At 41.6% G+C, this 22,163-nt stretch overlaps 1 protein-coding gene across 5 annotated transcripts in view; it reads left to right on the top strand.

The window, feature by feature from the left end:
* FIBCD1 (fibrinogen C domain containing 1) overlaps nt 1-22,163 on the top strand; it is a 202,172-nt gene that overhangs the window by 124,483 nt on the left and 55,526 nt on the right. For 2 of the 5 annotated variants that reach the window (XM_075185238.1, XM_075185240.1), the window contains exon 2: nt 17,607-17,681. In XM_075185238.1, coding sequence (XP_075041339.1) covers nt 17,610-17,681 — 72 coding nt within the window. In that variant the 5' untranslated portion in view covers nt 17,607-17,609. Of the gene's footprint in view, nt 1-15,589; nt 15,692-15,898; nt 16,371-17,606; nt 17,682-22,163 lie in introns of those variants that run through there. The other 3 variants (XM_075185239.1, XM_075185236.1, XM_075185237.1) reach the window with 3 other exon arrangements.

The following is a 22,163-nucleotide window of genomic DNA, read 5'->3' as shown; positions in this document are numbered from 1 at the left end:
TGGTTCAGTATAAGAAATAGGGGCCAGGTAATGTTGTTGGTCCCACTCCTTTCTAAGGTCAGCCAGCCTCATACTGACCAACTCATGGTCTGGCTACCATGGATCTGTTGAAGCGGGTTTCTCCAAAATCATGTTACCCAGTCCACCTGGCTTATGCAGAGCCTGGTTATACACATTTTATTGAGGGAGCAGACAATGCTACCCTGTTTTTAATGATTGCAAATATTAATGACGATGAGACTCTGTGGTCCAATCACTGCCGTCCTCCCCTTTGCATGCAGCTGCCCAAACAACACAAGCGATTTGCTCAGCTTATTATCACCAAACCATTACAAGGGAAATTAATTAGTCCTCAATCTTTTCCCGCATTGAAAAAAAAAAAAAAAAAAAAAGACTCATCCTCCTAACTACACATCTTATCCAATCATATCATTATATTATTTGAAATACGGTTGACAATGAAAACAAATTTAGAATTGATATTCCTCCTCTACAATATAACTTATTCTTCCGGTTGCACAACCCATAATGAACGTAGTTGATCGCAGCACTTTTATATATAACTCTGCCACTTCCTTACACCTTCAACACCACCGTGAAAAAATAAAATACAGTTCCTGAACCAAATATGTTATGTGGAAATTATTCTGAAACCTCATAGTAGACAGCAAAATCGGGAGAAAATGTATTACGTTAAAAAGAAATGAAACACCAGGTGGCACCCTAGCAGGACAATTGTGGTAGTCTTCGCACCAGTGTCATCTGATGAAACACCATCCCGGCGTTAATCCGGCCAGGCTCCCGATGTCAGAATCTCCTGTTGTTACATCCTATTTTGTAGCAAATCGGGGGAAAAAACAGAATATTACACATCACTTTTATGTTTTAGTAAAAATAATTATTTGCACTATAACACACAAGGGATGGTTATTAGATGTATGGCCTCCTGTAAATAATATCTGTATAAAGTTCTGATGTCGTAACTTATAATTGGTGAGTTGTGATGTCATTCCTGCTGTGTTCATTAGGAAACTTGTGTATTCTATGGAATAATGCACACCCTCTGATAAATTATTACAGATACTACCTTGGATTTCTGTAAACAGTGTCAAAACACTTGGTTTACGGCCTCATGCTTATATATGGTCCCAGAATCCTCTGTGACTTATAACATATGTATAATTTACAGTAGGGGGGGTCATTATCCAATATATAAAGCCACATTGGTTGATTGGCATTAAGAAATGTTGAGTTCTGACATCCTCATCATTTATTTTTATAGCGCCAACGTATTCCATAGCACTTTACAATTGGGGACAAACACGGTAAACTAATAAACAAACTGGGTAAAACAGACAAAGAGGTGAGAAGGTCCTGCTCGCAAGCTTACAATCTGTGGGACAATGGGCGTTTGACACATGAGGCTAAGTCTAAATTTTGCATTTCGGCCCAGCCAGGCTGTAAAGGTAAAAGTGACTCATAAGCTAAATGATCCCGTCACACAACAATGTTGGTCAGGGGGTAGTTGTCTTGTGGGAAATTCTGTAACGGGTAATATGGTAAGGTAGTGAGGTTAAGAGAGTGGTTGAGGAATATTATACGCTTGTCTGAAGAGGTAGGTTTTCAGAGAACGCTTGAAAGTTTGTAGACCAGAGGAGAGTTTTATTGTGCGAGGGAGAGAATTCCATAGAGTGGGTGCAGCCCAAAAAAAAAAGTCCTGTAACCGGGAATGGGAGGATGTAATGAGGGTGAATGAGAGACGCAGATCTTGTGCAGACCGGAGTTGCTGAGTTGGGAGATATTTTGAGACAAGAGAGGAGATGTATGTTGGTGCAGCTTTGTTGATGGCCTTGTAGGTTAGTAAAAATATTTTATATTGGATTCGGTAGAAAACAGGCAGCCAGTGTAGAGACATACAGAGTGATTCAACAGAGAAAATGTCCTTGCTTATAATTTGTGAGATCAGAATGGAATTCCGACACTGGTGGTACTGAGTAAAGTTGTCATTTGATTGGACAAACCGCATCCAGTCATGTGGGCCATTGACCTTTACGTAGTATATATTGCAGACCCTAGATAACACACCGAATGGAGGCGTTTGGGGCATTTCCAGAATGGAGAAGGTACTCCCCCCCCCCCCCCCCCCCGCCCCCCCCATGGGTTTATTAGTCTAGGGGAAAAAAAGGCTTAAGTTGGTCACAGAAGCCAATCTTGACACATGGCCCATGCGTGGTCAGGAGCCCGTTGTTCGTCCCTCAGGTCAAGTGGCTTGTCCCTTCCAGACCACATGGAGGCCTGTGTGTGCTTTCAGAAGATGACAGTACACACAGGTGGTTATTGGTGATCTCACTGTATTTAGGAACCGGCCTGGTATTGATCTAATGGAATCATAATTCAGTTGGATTATCTTTGGCATTGCGCACATTTTAGGGCCACACTCGTGGCAGTATGGCACCACCTCGCCCATATTGCCCTCATGCTTGACCACCGTTGAGACGTCACGCGTGTCTGATGGGAAGGGAAGGCTTCCATGGACAGTTTGTGTTGCGTTGAATGCAAGATGTACATGACTGTGCATAGGTTTAACGAGGACCATTTACAAGTATGCTTTCCCAATAAAACTACTACATTCATTTTGCAGTTAAAAACCTAAATCAACTCGACAGCCCTGTGACTGGCTGAACAGTGAGTTGCCATAGAGACATAATGCTCTGATAGCGATAGTGAGCGGCAGGTATTAAGTGTGAAGACAAGGCTTAAGGTTTTACAGTTTGGATTTAAAATTTTATTGTTCTATATGATATTATAAGACCTCACCTCTTCATTCTATATCTCATGTATACCGTGGACATTTAGCCATAGAACACTGGAGAATAGCAGATATTAAATATCAAGACAGCAATTTCATGGCAATTAACAGCTGGAGTGACGGAAAGTTCTGGCATTACGACCATGGCTTTATCTGTTCTGATTTAATTACAATAAGAGGTTGGTCATTTATTAACTGTAAAACTCCATAGTCATTTGTGCTCGCATTTAGCGGGACACAGGAAAAAAAACCTAGGGATAATGGTTTATTATCTATGTATATTATCCGGAACAATCAAACATTTTCCGGGTACTCCCAAGATGCACTGCCATCGCTGGACTTGTGGTTCACTGATAGCCAAAGTGGTTCGAAAGTGATTTGCAAGCTGCTGTTGGTTCCAGATAGCCCCAGACCTAATCGTTTTTACCATCTTCCTCATCAGCGTTTATTGATAGGACGCCACGGATTCCTTAGCGTAGACAATCCTCTTACAGACACTGTGTTCTATACAAGAATGCAGTAAAGTAGTAGCACATGTGAGACTACGGTAACGCACGATATAAGAATGAGTCATGCAGAAGCAAGAGATAATTGTATATAATATATACATTACTATGCATGGGAGATGTGTCAGACTGTCCGCACACTGTATGGAGCCTACCAATAGTAAAAATATAAAAGTAAAAAGTTAATTTGTGGGGGGAAAAAAAAATAACATAGAAGTACCTCTTTCCATCCTAAACCCTTCACTAGCATGAAAACAAAACGTCATTCGTTTAGGTGAATGTCGGTCACCCCATATTAACCTCAGCCTCAAAAATCTGTCCTCTTAGCTCTGGCCTTGGTTGTTTCAAAGTAGGAATTACGTTGCATCAGTGTGTCAATGTAGCATCTTCTGGAGGAAAATTTAACTTTTAAAACATCTCCACCTTTACTCCTGGACCCTGGACCTGTCAGGATTTGTATAAAGTTACTTGATATTGCTGTATTTGGATGAACTAAGCAATTAAATGTTGATGTAAATAGTCGAGTTTGCACTTGGGTGCAAGTAACTATGGGGAGAATCGTGAATAAATTGTATTTTTTTTTATCTCATTATTTGTCCATAAAATAATATACACTGTAAATGTTCTAATGTGCTACAAAAAGAAAGCTGTTTGTCCTGAACAAATGTATATGTGTGGATTAAGAAATAAAAAGTTATTCCCAGGTCACCAATGTCTCTGGTCACCGATATAAAGAAGTTGTGGGTGAATTTGGGACATGACTAGCCTACAGATTGGTTTGTGTTCTACTGCACAAACATGCACTCCCAATATAGCATGTAGGTGCCACATTGGCACCGATCATGTTATTGGGGCATTTACCAAATTGCCAATCAGACCAAATCACCAACTCTTGCTCTTTAATGGTAGTCTACTTCTATATTTTGAGAATGTTTTTAACATGCTATTGTAGTTTTGTTAATGTGTGCACTGAATACTACACCATATGTGCTGTACCTTTTATCTTTTTGTTCAAGCTAGTTATGTACCACTTGAGAGGTTGACTATACACTGAAATAAATGAGTTCCTTTCTCATTCATCCACACCCACTGAGCCACTCTGCCCTACACTTCCCTTCTTACCTTCTAATCCCCTCTCACTCCTGCTCCAAGACTTCTCTCGTGCTGCTCCCCACCTATGGAACTCTCTACCCTCCCTGACATGACTCTGCCCCAACCTTCAACCTTTAAAGCGTTCTCTCAAAACTCTTCACTATAGCCTATACTTCACCCTATACTACTCCCCTCTGCCTGTTCTACCAGCTATAGGGGCACATTTATCAAAACTCGCAGAATATGAAAAATAGTTTTCAATCCTTATCGCATTGATAAAGATTGAACTATTTCTCATATTTATTAAAAAAGCAACACAGGAACAGCAGTTCCGAAAAACTGCTGTTCCTGTGAAGTGTAAATCATACTTACAACTACCTCTTCGGTTCTGAAGCAGCAAGCGATGAACAGGGCTCCTCTTCTGACTCCAGTGCGCATGCGCTGAGTGAAACCCTTGGGCATGCGCACAGACATCTCTGCACTCGCTCTGCAAATATAGTTGCAGAGAGTGAGCGGTGAGTGACAGGGAGGGATCATGTGATCCCTCCACACATGCGCTGTCCAGCTCTGCTCTTCGGAGCAGAGCTGACAGCACTGAAACTTTTCATTAATGATAATGTACGCCTGCTTCAGCTGACGTACATTATCATGTTTGAAAAGTTAATTACATTCATTGTTAAATAGCGTTACTGAGCACTCCCCATACATTGTTATGGGGAGTGCTCACTAAAACGATAGGAGATGCAAAGCAGCAGATATCTATGATATCTGCTGCGATGCTGCTATCATAAATAGCAAATTAGTGTTTAATCCCCGAAAACTGTTATTTTTGGGGATTTTACAGGGGGGAAACCTTTCATAAATAGGCCCCATAATCTCATGTCCATTCTGAGTCTTACTAGCTCCTATTGTCTCACCATTGCCCTCTCCCTCTACAGACAGAATGCTCAGACACAGCAAATCTATCAGGTATTGGATAGGCAACAAGTTGTCATATGACACAATCTCTAAACCAAGCGTTGGCTGCATGTGTCTCTCCGCCTGGCAAGGCATGCTGGGACTTCTAGATTCACAACAGCTGTCAAGCCAAACGTCCTCCCTAATGTTTCAATTGTTACTGGCAGAGAGCCGTAGCTAGGGCTGTGCGCGAGAGGTGACCGCCCATGGCGCAGTACTGAAGAGGGGGTCACAGTTTATGAATATTATAGGTTTATTTGGTTAAAATTGAGGGCTAGAGGGGCGGCAGTTTTCCTTCTCGCCCCAGGTGCTAAAAGTTTAATTTATGGCTCCGGATTGGTACCTAAGGTCAGAGTTCCCCCTAAGGTCGGAGTTCCCCCTAAGCTAAAGACATATGAAGTGTACCTAATCTATAAGTCAGCATATGCCTACATATAATTACAGTTTGAATTTTCTGTTTAGAAAACAGTTATTATTTTATTAGCTCTTTGCCAGAACACAAAACTCCCTTTTGCTCTGCCTGAAATCTAGGATTGCGCCACTGCATGCAAATACGTCATAAAGAGAACAGGGGAGTCTGTGTTCTGATACAAGATGCTGAAATGGTCTTGCAGGCTCCTTACGTCAGCAGTAACAATAAAAGGATATTTCCTGTTAATTTTTATTCACCTCTTGCTAAGCGATATGTTGCAGATCCCTGTAGCAGTGCAGGATATTTGCAAACAGTGGATGCTAAGGGAGCCTGGGTCTCTTTTTCCCTGGGGTCCTTTCATATCTATAAGATTAAGGAGTGCTGTTTTTTTATCATCTGTCTACAAAGATGTTTTCCCTCTACCCTGGGCTAGCAACCCCAGCCATCGTCTGCTCCCTCAGTCCTCATGGACACATCACCTCCCCCCCCCCCCCCCCCTGCAAACCCTAATTACTGCCCTGCACTTCTCTGATCTCTTCTGTCAGCAGCTGTTGACAACCCAAAACAGACGGAAATCGGTTCTGTCACTTGTCCTGTCCCTGTTCTCCCAGTTTGGAGTCTTTATCTCCTCCTCTTCTGACACCCCCCCTTCCCTAGCCCCCCTCCCACCACCAACTCATTCGCTTCCATTAGCACTATGGTGTTATGAGTACATGTCAAGGTATACTGCCTTTTAAATCTCACATCAGGTCTGGGCTGCAGCCGAGCAGGAGCAGGCACTGAGCCTTGGAAAGCATCCAGCTGTTTTGGTCTGCGTTTAACCCTGTAGCCACAAGGCGCTGATAATCCCTTGCAGCGGCCCGGTGACTGCTGGAGTAACACAGCGCTGAGCGATAAGCACATCTAAAGCAAAAAAAAAAAAATAGTAACCCCTGTTGTATTAAAGGAAGACCAATTTGTACAGCACAGTGGTAAATGAACGGATGCTATGATAGGAAAGGTATAGAACAGACATGATAGCGGAGTCGGTGCAGAGATGGGGGCGGTAATTGTCAGATGGCTGCTGAGTTACAAAAGAAGATTGGAACATCAAGGAATTATTTGCTCCACAGACTGTCTGACCATAAACTGAAGCAACTGGAACTATGACTAAAATCTGTTCTCCTAGTAATGAGCAAGGTGTCATCAAATACTGCTACAAATCATTCTACACCCACTGTGCGGAAGAACAGACGGCAAACTGGGACTACTTAGGGCACAACTTTCAGATGTGTTCAGAAACTTGCTTGAATTGATAATTGTTGTTTGTTGTTAGGTCTGAATGGCCACCTGGTTGAAAATAGATATGCCTGGGTTTTGATGTTATCTAGGGAAAGGGACTTATAAAAGTTTAAGAGTTAGTGGCAGAGAATGAATGTGACGGACCATTATGCCTCCTAATCATCATCATCAGCTATTTATATAGCGCTACTAATTCCGCAGCGCTTTAAAGAGAACTCACTCACATCAGTCCCTGTCCCATTGGAGCTTACAGTCTAAATTCCCTAACATAGACAGATAGACAGAGACTAGGGTCAATTTGATAGCGGCCAATAAACTAACCAGTATGTTTTTGGAGTGTGGAGGAAACCCACGCAAACACGGGGAGTACATACAAACTCCACACAGATAAGGCCATGGTTGGGAATCAAATTCATGACCCCAGCGCTGTGAGACAGAAGTGCTAACCACTGAGCCACCGTGCTGCCCAGTGTCTATATACTCCTCATGTGTCTATATATTCCTATAGATAGTAACTAGGACTGTGTGATAGGGGCGACGCTGAAGGGGGGGGCGCAGTTTATGAATGTTTTAGGTTCATGTGGTCAAAAGTGAGGGCTGGGGGGGTAACATTTCTCTTTCTTGCCCCAGGTATAACAATTTAAGTTACTGCTCTGGATTTTAAGCTTGCCAGCAGGGCCTACTTACCTCTTTGTCTCTTAATACCCAGTCTTGTCTTCACAGCTATAAAGCACTGTGGAATATGGTGCTATAGGAATACATTTTAATAATAATGTTACCCAGTAGCTGCAATAAAGAGTACTGGGAAATATTATTTTTAAAAAATATATATTTTATTTAATATTACATATCGTTACTCCAAATACATTTAGATTAGGATGAGGTGAGCTCGAATGAACCCAAATAACCACTGTTCATCATATACAGTAAAAACCTTCCTCAAACAGAAGTTATTCACATGCCCCTGCAATGATATCGCAAAGCATCACAAATCTGAAAGATGAAGGGTTTTATCCTCCCATAAGGATTTGTGGGCACTGAAACAGAGACAAACATTGGTCCTTTAATTGCATTTCAATTAGTACTTCTTTTACTTACATTACTTTCCACACTTTTTATATCTGCCGATCCTCTGGATTAACACGGATTTAAAAAGGTTGAATGTATTGGGCTTATTTTGTTTTTTTCTTTTAACCTCCTTTTCATTTCTCCTTCTATGTAACTGGAAAATGTGTAGCGAATGACAATACTTGTTGTTTTTTTTTCCTTTACTTTTCTGCGTTAAGAATGGGCAAAACTTGCGACAATCGTGTTTCAACCTTTAATAAACCAGCTAGCAGGAATGAGCAAGTAGCACTGTAGGGGAATTGTGTCTATGAGGAGTGATGGAGTTGACCCAATCACAAGATTGATGTCACTGAAGCTAGAGGATAATAAAGGAGTCTACGGAGAGAGCTCTTGAATATAAACTAGCGCCACGTTTGGGTTTTATTTTAAACCTTGGGGGAAAAAGAATTGGTCATGAACAATAACACTTATACTTTGGCTGGCGTTTGCAGTTCCTTAGATCCCTCTGGATGATCGACAACTATAGTATGTGACCAAATGCTCTTTACTCGGACGTATAAATATTCTAATGCTTCAGATACGGCCCTAAAATGTTCCTCTGTTCACAAGTGGAATGTTACGGAAACACCTATGAGCGTTTTTTTTCCCCATATAATCTTTATTTATTGAAACCATCATGAAATAACCAACATGTTAAACACAGTCAACAATAACAGAACAAATGTAACAATTCTCTTTGGTGTTTTACTTATTTATAACGAACAGCAACAATCAGGTAACAATGTTATTTATTATGACTAGACTACAAGTGATATTATTCCAGTCAATCCTGCAAACATATGTATTTAATGTAAACGTTGCAGGAAACAAATATGGATACAAAGTAACTAGGTCAAAGACACAGAATGGGGTGGAGATATTGTCTATTTTGTACTGAAAATCAGCTTATCTTTCCCAAATAACTTATTTAACAAATTTTGTGTATCCCAATTATACTCTGTATTTCTTACCCCTGCCCAAATCAGTGTTTAGAATTTCTGTCTGTCGGTCTCTTTCTAGCCAATAGAACCATGATGAAATTAATTTTGCATTCCATGGCCTATTTGTGTGGAGTTCTCCCTGTGTTTGCGTGGGTTTCCGCCGGGTGCTCCAGTTTCATCCCACACTCCAAAACATAATAGTAGGTCAATTGGCTGCTATCAAAATTGACCCTAGTCTCTCCGTCCGTCTGTGTGTGTGTGTGTGTGTGTGTGTTAGGGAATTTAGACTGTAAGCTCCAATGGGGGCAGGGACTGATGTGAGTTCTCTGTACAGCTCTGCGGAATCAGTGGCGCCATATAAATAAATGGTGATAATGATTCCAGTCCAGGCAAACCAGGGTAATTCTATTCTATTGGATCAATCCTTTATGGTAGGTGGAGACATTGATTTTCATCGTACCCATATCACAGCTTTACCTGCTTCTATTTACATTTTTAGGAGTGATTTATTGTACATTTTGAGATTGAGGTGTTTTATGAGTTTTTGTTTTGTTTTGTTTTTTACCAGTGAACGGTCTCATTATCTACGCTCCTTGAGGAGGGGTGAAGGAGGAAAACGTATGATGTTTTAAAAGAAGAAATAAAACCTTAGTCTGGCAGTACCTTTAAGCCATGCAGACCTATGGACATTTACATGTTTACGTTCGAGGTTTTATTGCATACTTACCAACTTTTTATTACCTTCGCTCTGGGAGATCCCGAAGGGGAGGTCAGGTGCAAGTAGGGGCGGTGCATGTGGTGATCCGGTCACCATGGCCCCGCCCCTGCTGTGCCGTGCCGAAATCCACAGCATGGGAGAGGGGTTGATGACCCTAATCGTGTTATTAAGCCCCGCCTCTGCGTGATCCGGGCAGGTGTCCTCTCTCCCGCTGTCGGGGAGGACTCCCCGAAATTCGGACGTCTTTTGGACATTCCAGAAGAGTAGGAAAGCTTGTTTTATCACCAGAGAGCCGGAGGAGAAATAACGTTCAGTTCGCCTTTTAACCGAAATGAGAGCGGACCGTATTTATTCACCCAATAACTGAAATTCAACCACATTTGACATTTTTGTTAGCAGTGGGCTGAATGGTAAATAGTTGGAACTTCATTGATATTGCAGCTGTCTCCTCTCCTGGAGATCTCTGTTCTAAGCAGAATAATGCACCAGGTTTACCTGAAGTGAGACAGGATGTGAGAGGCCATAAACACATACACATCTCCATTACTGGGTCTGTACGGCGCACCCAACTTACAAGGGAATAACAAGTTATCTGTTCTGACTTCTGAGTAGATGCTAAATAGAGCCAGAAAACATGCAGCCTCACAGTACATGTTGTTATCAGCAAATGTGCCTATTTCTCCAGCCAGCGCATACCTAGTGCAGTGTGGGGGTGCAGAGGTGACAATCAGGATACTGAATGAGTGACATTGTGCCACTCCTACACCCTGGCGCATCACCTGACCCCTGATCATCCAATGAATCCTGTAACGCTAGTTACGCATACAGCCATCAAACGTCCCTGGAAGCAATCTGATAATTAGAATGTGTCGGCTCATCCTTCAGAGGGGTAAGGGGTATTTAAAACCTAAAATAAAATTAATAGTAAACAGACTGGGAAGTGACTTGGTGTTTCCCATTCATTCTGTGTCCGGCAGTGAAGCAACTCACCAGTCTCCCATTCCCGTGCCTGCGGCATACAAAAGTGATAACCACAAAGTTGCTAACTTTCTATCGTTGCCCTCCAAGAGATCCCCGAGGATGGGAGTGGGGGGGGGGGGGCGGACGGGTAAGGCGAACTGCACTATTTTGGCCCCACCTCAGCAGCAAAGTCATAGTTTTGAGGCGGCGACGGGTCCAAAATGATGCCATTCGCAGCAAATTGCGTCATTTACGCTCCCGACGGACAGGTTGCGGGACAACTGCTTGCTCTTCCGGAATTCGGGAGTCTCCCGGATCTTCCGGGAGAGTGGGTAAGTATGGTTAAACCAGACTGTCCGGTTGCTGTGCGTGCTGGAAAGCTGTTGTCTTATTTTTAACCAGGCATTTAGAAGTTCGAAGTGGAAATTTAGAAGTGGCGGTATGGAAAATATAATTGAGTGGAATTTGATAGTTTTACATTGAAAGCAGTAGGATAAGTGGCGTTATGGCATACCACTGATCCTAGTATAAAATACCTTATATCATTGGGCAGCACGGTGGCTCAGTGGTAAGAACTTCTGCCTCACAGCACTGGGGTCATGAGTTCAATTCCCGACCATGGCCTTATCTGTGTGGAGTTTGTATGTTCTCCCCGTGTTTGCGTGGGTTTCCTCCGGGTGCTCCAGTTTCCTCCCACACTCCAAAAAAAACCATACTGGTAGGTTAATTGGCTGCTATTAAAATTGACCCTAGTCTCTCTTTCTCTCTCTCTCTCTCTGTCTGTCTGTGTGTGTGTGTGTGTGTGTGTGTGTGTGTGTGTGTGTGTGTGTGTGTGTGTGTGTGTGTGTGTTAGGGAATTTAGACTGTAAGCTCCATTGGGGCAGGGACTGATGTGAATGAGTTCTCTGTACAGCGCTACGGTATCAGTGGCGCTATATAAATAAATGATGCAACACTCAGTTTTGTTCATAATCAGAGATTAACATTCAAATTCTGTAAAGTGCGGATCTCTGCTGCATCACGGATGATCCGATAGAAGAAAATTTTGTTAATAAATACTGTACTAATACTAGAACTAATTTTACTGGTGATATATCTGGCAGATATTCCCGTGGAACCTTGTCACAAGTGGCACTGCGTGGCGTCTGTAGCTATATATCGCTGGGGATGCCCGTTAAAGTCCCATTCCAATGTAATTGCAGCACAGTGAGAGCGTAAGCTATGAATGCTTTTTTTTTCTCCAAATGAAGATTGCAGCAGCCGGATATCTCATGATTCAGCTTTTTTTTTCCCCTCTGTAATTTACATCTACTTGCATTAAATGCAGCATCGGGTACATAGGAACTGCTAAGGAAAAAAGGGACCTTTCAGCCTCCTGAGACCAGTGTGAAGCCAAAGCGTTTAACTCAGTTATCCTTTCATCTGCTCAGCGAGGGAGCTTTGTGCACTATCTTGATAATTCTGCCTGACCTTTAACCCTCACACCGCCACCGGTTGCCCCACCTAGATTTTGCCTGTCGGCTTTACCAGTGCATTAATCGGCAGTGAGTCACAACTGTGATTCTCCAATCATTTCACCATTCAATCAACCAATGCAAAAAATAAATAAATGCTGAAATCCTGTGGATAGATTAACTTCTGTTCTGCTGTCTTTAGTTAAAAAATATATAGTAATCTTATAATAATATAATTTATATTACAAAGTTCACATGATTAGGCACAGTTTCCCTGCTTTTTTTTTTTCTTTGATCAAAAGTTACAGCATTTAACCATATATTATATACATAAATTGCAGGTCACAAGAACATTTGTGCACATAGTAGTATTTTATAAAATAAGCCCCCAGGTGTGGCTTACACAGCAGTCCTGACAATCACACATACGAGCATCCAGGTTTCAGCATTCATAATCGGCATTGTTCCCCACTTCTCTCTCAAGGCTTTACATTGCACCATGTAAATGTTTAAATTTGCTGTCATTCACAAATCTATTTATTACAGACTCTTTTCTCAATTCTCATAGTTGTCTCCAAGCTTCAGCTAGTCTCTCCATCCCCTTTCTCACAAACCCCCTCTCATCCAACTGCCCCCCTCTCTCTCTCACCCCTACTCTCTTTATCACCCCCACTCTCTCTCACCCCCCTCTCTCTCTCTCACCCCCCACTCTCTCTCTTACCCCCCTCTCTCTCTCTTACCCCCCTCTTTTTCACCCCCCACTCTCTTTCTCAACCTCCAGTTTCTCCTTCTCCTTTTTATCCATTCTAGTTGGGGGGGGGGGGGGGGGGGAAATACAGCCAAACATAGCTCACCGGCCCCAGCTAATGGTCATGTTCACTATATATAGGGCCATCTATAAGAATTATGGGCCTCCTGACAAGTTTTGATCCCGGGTCCACCTATCCTTATTACATCCATAACTGAAAGTAAAGTTTCAAGGTATGTACTCTATGGTATGTACTCTATGGAGTGTATGGTATGTACTCTATGGTGTGTACTCTATGGTGTGTACTCTATGGCTCTATATGACGCACATAGGTGTGAATAAAAGAGTTATGTGGTTAATATTAAAGATTCAGAGTTCCCTTGGCTCTGGCCACCAGCCTTTCTGTAGTTGACGTGCCCTGGGTATCTTCCCTCACAGTCATTTTACAATTACTGTGGGCATAGAAAGACCATTTATAGTGAACCACTATACTTGTGCTACTGTGGTGGTATCTATCAAGTGGGTGGTAAGCTTTGTACTGGGTATTCCCAGTTACTACTGGTCAGAAGATCAGCAGTAGACTGTAGATGATACAGTAACTTTTACTGTACTGTAAAATCCAAATTTATAGGAACTATATTAAGTAGCAGAACTGTATATCAGTGGTGGGGTGGTGCCGTGATCTCCTCGCTATTGCTGGCTCTTGCTCTATATAATGAAAGCATTATACCGTATATTGGAGCCTGTGGTGGTTACCTGGGAAGCGTTGGACAGCGTAGTAAGATAAGAGGAGGGAGTCAGTGCCCGCTTTGCAGGAATAATGCTGACCACATACCTGCCAATATTGGATCTAGGCTGAAGTGCTGAGCAGCAAGATCTGTTTTTACATTGGCTGCACAGTTGTCCAGCCAAATGAACAGATTCCACATTAGGTCCAAGGAGGGAGGTCACAATGCGGCCGGCTGCTAATTGAATTTACAGACAGCACCAAAAATGACATGATCAGTTTTGATCGAATCATTCTCGAGCATTGTACTCATATTTGGCCCAATGATATTGTGCCCGTTGGCTGATATCTCTGGCAATGTGTAGCCAGCTTAATTGTCTAGTATTCCTCGTGAATTGATAATTACAACCTCTGATTTTTAGGAATAGTTCCAGTTTTTTAAAATTTCTCAAGCAAGTTTACAATTTTCAAGAGTGATTGACTGCTCAGTACAACTTTTCTTGTTCGTTATACTTTGTGCAGTTCTCTGTATATAATTTTTTGCCACATATGTTAATATGATTAATCAGCAGCACTGCCCTTCTTTTCTATATTATGCGCGGTTTTGAGTATCCGTTCGTAGTTTGTATGTAGTATTTGTAGAGCATTAATCAGGTGAGCATTTAACATTCAATCGAATTTCGTTTTATAGTTATGGGTATGAGGTTGTTGCCCTGGCTCCTTGCACTGACAAGCCAGACCTTAAGAGGCGCACTGTGCAAATGTCTAAGTTCAACCTACTGCCACCTGTGTTTTAATAATCTGAAGCCGCAAAATTAAATCCCGTCGTTGCACTGTTCTATAAATCTAGGCGCATCAGAACAAGGAACATTTAGTGTTCCACCCATCTCCTCCCACCAGCCGATGCAAAACTGTAGTCTTCCACACACGCTGCCATATTTTTCATAAACCATTGCACTTTAGTGCAATCTCGGTGCACCCGCTGAAATCGAGCTGTGTGACGTTACAAAGGAGGGGGTTTTTTTGTGTTGCACCTCAGCTATTTTTACGTGTCATCAATGAGGTCTACAGACTCGTCAAAGATGGTTTTGTGGCGCTAGTGTTGGGTCTGTCCTTGGTCAGTTGACAGAAGGATTTCATTTTGTGACGTTAAAATATCATTACCAGCTAGGATTGGTTGTGCACTTCGGGGGTACTGGGGTCCAGTGAACTGCCCTAGCAAATTAAGAATAGTACACATAAATGATAATGGGCAGCACGGTGGCTAATTAGTTAGCGCTTCTGCCTTACATCACTGGGTTCATGAGTTTGATTCCCGACCATGGCCTTATCTGTGAGGAGTTTGTATGTTCTTCCCGTGTTTGTGTGGGTTTCCTCAGGGTGCTCCGGTTTCTCCCACACTCCAAAAACATACTAGTAGGCTAATTGGCTGCTATCAAATTGACCCAAGTCTCTCTGTCTGTGTGTGTTTGTTAAGAAATTTAGACTGTAAGCCCCAACGGGGCAGGGACTGATGTGAGCGAGTTCTCTGTACAGCGCTGCAGAATTAGTGGCGCTATATAAATAAATGATGATGATGATAAAGTCATCTATTTAAACAGCCAAATGAGAGGAAGACTCTCTTAACCCGACTAGTACAGCAATTTTTGAACGCATTGGATCTGAATGCAATGAGAAAAGTGCTACAGAAATACATATGGTAGCATTGAAGGGGTAATAGAACGGGGAGGGGGTGTCCGTAGGGAGCCGTGGAAATATACAACTCCACTGACTAATATTGCTATAATTGACAAATGTATGAGACCTTTCTATCGAGTATCTAGCTTTAAACCCATCACAGCACTGCCCCCTACCATTCTTAGCTGCCTTTCCAAACACATCTTTCTAACTGGCAGAGAGAGACCTGGCTGGGACAGGCTGAGACAGAGTGATGGAGACATCTCCTTCCCTGCGTATATCTTCTGAGTATATTTAGGAAGGTAAGTGTCTTGCCTGACTCTATTATTCCTGTCTGGCTATGTCTCTATCCGTCCCGCATCCCCTCCCTTGTTCTCTCTCTCTGTCACTCTGCTGGTATCCGTATGGAATGGATGCAGAGCTTTGCTGTCCCCAGTCTTTGCATATGCAGCAGCAGAGTTGTGTTGAAGGGGGGGGGGGGGGGAGCAGCCTGTGTTGGGAGTTTCTACATGAGCAGATCTGTGGGGGCTGCAGAGCTGGATGGGAGCTCCAGTTCCTGCTCATTAGACTTCCACAGAAAAGCAGATTAAAGATTTGTGAATTAGCAGCTGAGGCTGCTTTAGGCAGATTAAATACAGGGGTAGAAGAAAAAAAAAAGAAGTTGAGGCAGGAGGAGAGAGAGAGAGAGAGGTGTGCTGGCGAGAGAAGAAAGGGACTTAAAATAAGAATAGGGAAAACAGGAGAGGAGGATAATACTGGAGAGAGCAGGAAAGAAGGGGAACGACTCAATTGAAAATGTTGCAGGTAATAGGAACAATGAAGGTGGAGATATAGAGATGAGCAAGGGGCAGTCTGGACAGTCTTAGCTAAGGTATCCCATCTGCGACACCAACACCAGACTGAGCAGGTAGGATAGAGAATTGAAATAAGTGCATTAGAGTTCATCTTAAGAAACCTGTATGGGGAGCATGAAATATTCAGGTGAGAACGTAATTCTATCTATCTATCTATCTATCTATCTATCTATTTCTATATCTACTCTGTTTTCAACTGCCATATATGCATTTATCCTATCTTTGCCTGAGATACCTCTCACTAAACCGACATCTCTCGCTCCCTAACTATACATAGCTTATTAAATTATGAGTGTGTGGTACCCACCTGGCTGCTGGCAGCGTCTGTGGCTATTACTGAGATATACAGTGAGTGCTGGATCCGTATATTGAATATGTAGTGTGTGTGATTACTGGAGATATATGGCATCTCGTGAAACGGCATATTGACTCTGTCACTTTTTTGATTAGTGAGGCATATGTGTCGGTGTTTTACTCCTCTCTATTGATTTGGAGATGCAACGTACTTGTGTTTCTGGGCACATCTGCTGAAGTGATAATGTGCTATCTGTACAGTATAATACTCAATAGAATGAGTGTTTGTTATGTATGTGTGTTAGTGTATATATATATTTATATATGTGTGTGTGTGTGTGTGTGTGTGTGTGTGTGTGTGTATATATATATGTATATATGTATATGTGTATGTGTATATATATGTATATGTATATATATATGTATATGTGTATATATATGTATGTGTGTGTATATATATATATATATATATATATATATATATATATATATATATATATATATATATATATATATATATATATATTTATAAATTATTGTTTACAAAGAGAGCAAGGTATAGAACATAAATTTATCTATGTATAAATGTTATTATTTCCATGTAGATTTAGTAATGCAGTAATTGGCATTTGTTACAGTTTCTAGAACATTATTGTATATCGTCCTACAGGGGAGTAGTGTTTACATTTAGTGTAATTATGTTCTAGTTGAAGAAATGCTGTGGGAGCATTAGTGGGTATAGGGCTAATGCTTAATCATGAGTAGAAGCTACATATTTATCTTGCAAACCCATGTATATACTAGTGTGCTAATAGCGTATTTGTATTCAGGTACAGTATATAGAGCCAACATCAATATGGATATATGTGTGAGTTGCCTGTGCTGTTATGAGACTATATTAGAACATTCTGATGCACTGTTACATTGATATTAACTGTGTTTTAATGATCACTGACATATGTGATTGTTTTTTTTCCTAGACCAGTAGCAGCACTTTGTAGGTAAATTAAAAATATATAAATGTATGTTTAATTAGAATTGATTATTATGTCGATTTTTGTTCCGACAGATCATGGGAAGTGATCGGTGGAAAAATATTGGCAGTTCTCCACAGATGGAGGACACAGTGCAGGAAAAGTCACAGGTGCGCGAGTTAACTAAAAATGGTTTTTAAATTTTAAATTTTCACATTGTTTTGCGCATGTGGGCCCTCTGAGGGCCAATATGGCTTCTCTCCGGTAACCGTTTAATATTTGTGACAAAATGGCAGGTTGTACTTGATGTCTTGTGATTCGTGGGCTTTCAGTGGATGTTACTGTCATCGTCTGATAAAACAGCGATGGTTCATGCTCCTTCGACACCTGTGAAAGGTTTCTCTGTCATGAAAATGGAAGGAGTTAACAGTTTACCTCAGAAAGTGATTGACAGCAGCCATGTTTGCACATCACACAGACCTATTAATACACACGGTCCTCTCATACATTGACTGCATTAAGCCACAGAAATCAAACAACAGGAAAAGAAAAAAAGGTTCTATTCAAAAGGAATTACTGCAGTGTTTGTGGGAAGCCGGGGAACAGACCGTTCCTAATAAAAGCAGTTTTTGGGAGATGGTAGAGGTGCATTCTGGGGATGTACCTCAGAAATCTGAAGCGTGTTAAGGCAAGGCAGCACTGAAAAAGTTATGTTTGGTGTAGAGGAGACAAGGTGGTCTTCTGCGTTTGGTAACTTGTGTCTTGGATGATATGTTTATGGAGATAGGTAAACAATAGAGGGCCAAAAAGGTTAAAAAAAACCAAAAAACTAGGCAAATGTCACATGTGACTATAAGACACGCCCAGTCCATTGTTGAATGTTTAAATAATCCACTAGCATTGCATGCCACACCTCAGTGAAGTCAGAATGGATGCGCACTGGCTAACAAGTCTTTCGGAACAGTATAAATCCACATGTATCTCATTACTTTGCTATTAAGCTTGCAAAGTGTCTGAATTACATTAGAGAGATAACAGAGGGGTTCTATTCTTTGCGATCTGTTCTTTAGAGGGACAGTTACTGTTTTGGTAGAACTTACTGTATATACATACTGCATACTTGCCAACTCTCCCTGAATGTCAGGGAGACTCCCTGAAATAGGAGTGATCTCCCTCACTCCCTCACTCCCTGAAGAGTCTGGTATTCTCCCTGATGCTGAGCCAGTACAAGACGTGGTTGGCTTCTCCATCTGTGTCATGATGACACAGCTTAGATATTGTGTCCTATGTCCATGTATTGATGCCTATGGAGGTGGCCATTTTCATGGAGACCAAGATTTAATCAAAGACTGACAGGTAAGACAACATGACTTCAGTAATGGAGACAGAAATGTAAAAGACACTTCAGTCTCTAGAGATCCATTAGCTGCCTTTCTTTAACGCATAGTTGCCTACTCTCCCGGAATGTCTGGGAGACTCCTTCATTTCTGGAAGACCTCCCGGGAGAGCAGGGCAACGTCTTGGTTCTCGCCCCCGCAATAGATAAGTGGTGGGGGGCCTTATTGACACAAATATCCCATCATTTTAGTCCTGCCCCCTCTTGTAATTGTACAACATTTTAGGGGGCGGTGCCAAAATGATGCGATTCGTCAAGCTCAGCCCCCACTCACCCACCTCCCCCGGGATCTCTCTGAAGCCAACGAGGAAAAGTTGGCAAGTATGACCTACTGAAGTTTGTTACCCTCGACAAACACAAAGGGTTCTCTGAATATTTCATCTAAACTACATGTTACGTGCAGGGTGATTATTTAATATTGTGTATTGCTTCTTATGTTGGGTGAGAGATATCCTAGTTCTCTCAGGCTGGAAGTAATAGTACATGGGAGATAGATGTCACTTTCAAATGGAACAGAAAGGAATAATGCCATTCTAATGCGGAGAAGCAACCATTAGTAGTTTAAGAGCCACAACTAGGACAGTTGGCACTGTACCTTATTGTATAATAAACTGCTTTGTGTTGGGCTGGATTACCTATACGTCAATATCCTTTCATACCATGTAATGTGTTTTATTACTGTATAGACTATATTGTTTGTCAGAATGCGTGTTTGTGTCTGTGTAAATATATAGCATTATCCTAATACTTGGACAGAGTTTGTGAACCCTAATTTCAATATTAATGTGAAACTGTAGGGCCCTGGATTATAAAAACATATAGATAATTTTAGCCTCTGCGTCTCACACTGGGTTGCCTAAATCCTATATGAAAGAGAGTCCTGTATTAATTAATTAAACATGCTTACTATGCTACTGCTTGTTGATTGGTTAAAGGCTATTGCTTTCGGGGTGAGTTTTACAGCTACGTGTTTGCATTAGTCATGTTACTTATCATATATGCAAACTAGACGGGGACCCTCCACCCGTTCAATCAGTCTACATAGGGCACCTATTGTGATTCAGTAAGACTCGCTGTTGTGCTTGTTCTCTCTAGTAAATGATGATTTAGGGGATAATAAGCTGATACAGACTTTCTTATGACAAATTAACAATAATACAAAAACAATCACAAAATGTTTAATTTCAAAATTTAATTAAAAGACCGATATATTTATTCTTCAACTAAGAACCAAAAAAGCATTTCTCATGCATCTTGATTCACAGTACGATTCTCATGTACATGGTAATATTGTATAAATGTCACAATAACAAAGGTAGAGTGGGCCTAGTTACTGCAGGTGAAGGATTGTTAGGGATCATTGGACAAGGGTGATAACCACAGGAGGTTCTTAAAAACAGTGCAGTAGATGATCTGTGTACTAGTTTATAGTTTCACCTGTGAGATGCTCTATGCAGGGAGATCTAGTTACTTACATTGAGGAGTTATGTAAGGATTATGCGGTGAGGAGCTCTGTGCTGTGAGGTCTAGTTACTTATATTGAGGAGATATTTAAGGCTTATGCGGTGAGGAACTCTGTGCTGGGAGGTCTAGTTACTTATATTGAGGAAATATTTAAGGATTACATGGTGAGGAGCTCTGTGCTGTGAGGTCTAGTTCCTTACATTATGGAGTTATGTAAGGAGTGTATGGTGAGGAGCTCTGTGCTGGGAGGTTTAGTTATATTGAGGAGTTATGTAAGGATTATATGGTGAGGAGCTCTGTGCTGGGAGGTCTAGTTATATTGAGGAGTTATGTAAGGATTATATGGTGAGGAGCTCTGTGCTGGGAGGTCTAGTTATATTATGGAGTTATGTAAGGATTATATGGTGAGGAGCTCTGTGCTGGGAGGTCTAGTTATATTGAGGAGTTATGTAAGGAGTGTATGGTGAGGAGCTCTGTGCTGGGAGGTTTAGTTATATTGAGGAGTTATGTAAGGATTATATGGTGAGGAGCTCTGTGCTGGGAGGTTTAGTTATATTGAGGAGTTATGTAAGGATTATATGGTGAGGAGCTCTGTGCTGGGAGGTCTAGTTATATTGAGGAGTTATGTAATGATTATATGGTGAGGAGCTCTGTGCTTGGAGGTCTAGTTATATTGAGGAGCTATGTAAGGATTATATGGTGAGGAGCTCTGTGTTGGGAGGTCTAGTTATATTGAGGAGTTATATAAGGATTATATGGTGAGGAACTTTATGCTGGGAGGTCTAGTTATATTGAGGAGCTATGTAAGGATTATATGGTGAGGAGCTCTGTGTTGGGAGGTCTAGTTATATTGAGGAGTTATGTAAGGGGATTATATGGTGAGGAGCTCTGTGTTGGGAGGTCTAGTTATATTGAGGAGTTATGTAAGGATTATTATGGTGAGGAGCTCTGTGCCGGGAGGTCTAGTTACTTATATTGAGGATTTATGTCAGCAGTATATGGTGATGGGCTCTGTGCTGGGAGGTCTAGTTATATATAGGAGCTATGTAAGGATTATATGGTGAGGAGCTCTGTGTTGGGAGGTCTAGTTATATTGAGGAGTTATGTAAGGGTCTATGGTGAGGAGCTCTGTGCCGGGAGGTCTAGTTACTTATATTGAGGATTTATGTCAGCAGTATATGGTGATGGGCTCTGTGCTGGGAGGTTTAGTTACTTAAACTGTATGGACAAAAGTATTCGGACACTTGACCATTACACCAACAGGGACTGTAATGACATTGTATACAAATATATATACTTTAATACGGAGTTGGTCCCCCTTTTGCAGCGATAACAGCTTCCACTCTTCTTGGAAGGCTTTCCACACGATGTTGGAGTGTTTCTGTGGGGATTTGTGCCCATTCATTCTGTAGAACATTTATGAGGTCAGCCACTGATGTTGGACGAGAACACCTGGCTCGCAATCTTTGTTCCTGTTCATTCCAAAGGTGTTGGATGGAGTTGAGGTCAGGGCTCTGGGTGGGTCAGTCATATTCTTCCACAGCGAACTCCTCAAATCATGTCTTTGTAGTCCTTGCTTTGTGCACTGGGGCACATTCATGTTGGAATAGAACACACAGTTTTTGTTCATACATTAATGCCAGTGGAAGTTCGAATCTCTTCAGCTATGGAATCAACAGAGCATTGGCAACTTTTACGCACCATGCGCCTTAGCAGTGGTTGACTCCACTCTGTGATTTTACGTGGTTGATTCAAAATGCTTCCACTTTCTAATACCACTTACTGTTGACCA

This window comes from Mixophyes fleayi, chromosome 9, assembly GCF_038048845.1.
Source record: "Mixophyes fleayi isolate aMixFle1 chromosome 9, aMixFle1.hap1, whole genome shotgun sequence".
In the NCBI taxonomy this organism is placed as follows: Eukaryota; Metazoa; Chordata; class Amphibia; order Anura; family Limnodynastidae; genus Mixophyes; species Mixophyes fleayi.
Note: the sequence above shows the minus strand (reverse complement) of the source record. Positions and strands in the feature narration are given on the sequence as shown.